A 3261-nucleotide genomic window follows, 5' to 3' on the forward strand; every position below is an offset into this window, starting at 1 on the left:
CCGCTAGAAACTCACCAGCGTGCGGTTGCTGTTTAGTGGGCCCAAGAAAACGCATGCAGGGAGATGTCTCTTTGGTGGTGGATTTGTCCCCGTAAGAAACTTTGATGGGGTCTGGCAAAATATCCTGCGTTCCTCTTCTGTCTCAGCAGGAAAGTATACACGATCCCTGAAGAGTACGGGGTATTCGGAGAAGTCTTTGAGCCGCTGCGAGAAAGCACAGTGCTGCGGTGCTTGCTTAGGAATACAACATATGTCTACGGCTCTCACGCCATAATAGAGAAAAAGCCCCATGCATGCATGCATGCATGCATGCATGCATGCATGCATGCATGCATGCGTTGAACAACAAACACTGGGGGAGAAGGTTCCCCCGATAGCACTGCCAGCGTCACGCCACGCAGAGAGAGACAAAGAAATGTCAGTATAGCTTACCATGGCGTCTACATCCATGGGCGTGGAGAGAAGATACTTAGAGAGCCTCACAGCTCGACAGCGAAGGAGGCGTTGGCAGAAGGACTGCAGCAACAGCGACAGATACAGTGGGGAGAGTCAGCTGGCTGCACGAGAAGAAGAGAACAAGATCTCCCTGTGCATCATCTGTGGTGTTAATTACCAAAAAAAAAAAAAAAAAAAAAAAAAAAAAAAAAANAGAAAAACGAAACATGTGTGCCGTCACTTGCCTTAGGAAGAGGAATACATTGGGGGCTGAGCAGCAGGCTTCTCCTATAGTTCAGAAATCTCTCAAGAAAGCCGCGTACAGCATCCAGCAGGGTCCCCTCACAGAGCTCAGACCTCACAGTAAGCACGGGTACCCCCGCCATGGCGAAGCTTTTGGCGCACTCCAGCAGAGCTGCATCGCGAGCAGCCTTTCCCCTAAGAAATTCTTGTCTCGCTCTCTCAGACGCTGGCAACTCATCCTCACCCTCTCCTGCTCCTGCTCCTTCATCCTCAACCCCAGCCCCAGACTCGCTGTCCCCATCAGCCGATGAATCTGAGGGGGGTTTACGCCGGCTCTTCCGTTTCTGCACAAACACACAGACCAGTACAACCCTCCTAAACCCTAAACCCTAAACCCTAAACCCTAACAAGAAGAGGCTGGCTTCATTTGTGCTCAGTTTCCTCCCTTTTGGGGTCAAGAGAATGCATGCACTCCACAGACGCATGCAGCAGGCGGCAGCCCCCAGTATTTCTACATATCCCACTGAAGAAATTTTTTTGTGTGTGTTCAGAGCTATGCAGTGCAGCAGCTGGCTTGCGGCGAACCTGCTTTCTCTCCATTGCTTCTCGCCTTTTCTTTTCTTCTGCTTCTCTATCTATCTTTTCCAAGTCTAGACACCGCGACACTCCGACCTCATCCGTGCATCTGCACGTACACTGCTCGGCGTGGTGTAGTAGTGAGGGTCTTATAGTACCCCCCGGATGCTAAGAGGAAAAAACACATATTGAGTATGCGATGCCAGCAGCAACTGCTTACAAGAATATAACCACGCAGTCAGGCAAGCGCCCAGCCTTGTCCATCAGGCTACCAATGTTGAATCCCCCGTTCTCCTCTCCTTCTTCTTCTGTTGTCGTTGCTGCATCAGCGAGAGGGTTTGTGAAGACGCCAGCTGCGAGATAAAGATAAGTAAAGCCAGAGCAGTTGTATTGATTTATATCTTTGTATTTTACCTAGAGGAAAGAGGAGGGAAGATGTAGAGTATTCATTTTTTTATAGTTTTCTTTTATAGTTTGCCTGCATAGCATCAACTTACCCTGAATCAACGCAGGGCCCATCTCAGGATGCAGAACACTCCTGAGGGCTTCTTGGCATAGCTTTTGCTGTGTTTCCTCCTGCAGCCCGGGCCACATCTGCTTCAACATATCTGTCTGAGCCTCAGGCAAGTTGTTGCTGTTCATAGACAACAGCTGCCACAGGGAGCTATCGGCCTCGTCTGGTGTGCCGTCGGGCTCGTCAGCCATCTGNCTCAGCAGCTGCTGCTTCAACGCCAAAGAAAATTCAGAACGCAGATCTAGGAAAGGCAGCCCGTACTCGTCGCTAAGCTGACTTATTCTCTTTTCTACCTCCGAGCCCAGCGAACCCAAAAATGCTATGCTGCAACAAACACCATAGAGACGCATGCTATTGTAGGCGTTTGCCATGTTTAGCTTTTTGCAGCTGTTTCTCAGACTCAGTAAAAAAAACAAAAGCAACATAGTAAGAAGGATAGGGTTTCTAGTCTCACCGGGGGGGCGGTACCTTGAGCGTGCTTGTCTCATTGGCGTCGTTACACTTGTCTAGAGATGGCAGGTAGCGTCGAGTATCAGCAGTGAACTTGTATTTTTTTTCCTCGTCAAAAACCATGTATACCCGCTGCCGCACCTGCAGACTCAAGCGGGGTTTCCCCGGCAGCAGCCACTTCTCGTCGCGCAGTGCCACCGGGCAGTAGTTTCCCACGTCGCCTGCAGCAACCAAGGCATAGATATCGGCGGCATCACAGTATGGAGAAAGCCTGAAGGCAGTGAAGCTTTGTCCTGGTCTTTCTAGAGAAGCTAGCCCTGAGCTCCTAAGCAGAGAGTGGGCTCTGCAGAAAAAAAAAAAAAAAAAAAAAAAAAAAAAAAAAAAAAAAAAAAAAAAGCTGAAATGCCTCACCGTACAGCACCAGTGGAAGGGGAGGAAGAAATGGGAACGTCTTCGAGGCGTTCTCCCACTCTTCACCTTCGGGGGGGCCATCAAAAGAAGTTATTTGCTCAATACGAGCATAGATCTGCAGAACACACAGTGGTGCAGCTCTGAGCCCTGAACGAATGAGCTGCGAGAGACATACCAGCTCTGCTTCTCTATTAGAGAAATTCACGGGGCCCACCTCCTCTAGGTTTGGGGGGGGAACGACCCTCTCAGGTGGATCGGGCTTGATAAAGAATGGATCGATCAGCTGGCGAAGCCGGTAGTGTTTCAACAGGTCTGTGAAAGTGGCCTCAATTTTCGCTGCAACAGAGAGGAGAAACACGAACAGCAGCAGCAGGCATCTTTGTGTTTGTGTGTCTTTGCTTGCCTTGGTTTTTTTTTGTTTTAGCTTCATCAGGGAGGAGGGAAACTGAATCTAGAAAAAGCTGAGTTGTTTTTGTTTCGTTGTTGCTCCTGCTAGACGCAACAAGCTACTTGTGTAGCCACCAGCGGCCAACTCTGCGTACCTGGCTCTGCTACAATGTCGAGGACCAAAGCATCGTCTATCTCTTTTTCTCTTTCCTTTTCATTCTCGTCCATCTCCGGTTTCTCCACTT

At 49.5% G+C, this 3261-nt stretch overlaps 1 protein-coding gene across 1 annotated transcript in view; it reads right to left on the reverse strand.

Annotated features, from left to right (window-relative positions):
* The window catches only part of EMH_0069600 (apical membrane antigen, putative), a gene marked incomplete at both ends in the record, with an annotated part of 5121 nt that extends 1877 nt beyond the window's left edge, over positions 1 to 3244 (reverse strand). Inside the window, 11 exon segments of the mRNA XM_013498884.1 lie at positions 16 to 204; positions 433 to 516; positions 798 to 1022; positions 1264 to 1363; positions 1475 to 1607; positions 1752 to 1960; positions 1964 to 2092; positions 2223 to 2439; positions 2630 to 2744; positions 2844 to 2965; positions 3172 to 3244. Of these exon segments, the coding sequence (XP_013354338.1) occupies positions 16 to 204; positions 433 to 516; positions 798 to 1022; positions 1264 to 1363; positions 1475 to 1607; positions 1752 to 1960; positions 1964 to 2092; positions 2223 to 2439; positions 2630 to 2744; positions 2844 to 2965; positions 3172 to 3244 (1596 nt within the window).
* Between the last annotated feature and the right edge of the window lie 17 nt (positions 3245 to 3261).

Source organism: Eimeria mitis, genomic scaffold (assembly GCF_000499745.2).
Source record: "Eimeria mitis Houghton genomic scaffold, Emh_scaff3799, whole genome shotgun sequence".
Lineage (NCBI taxonomy): Eukaryota > Apicomplexa > Conoidasida > Eucoccidiorida > Eimeriidae > Eimeria > Eimeria mitis.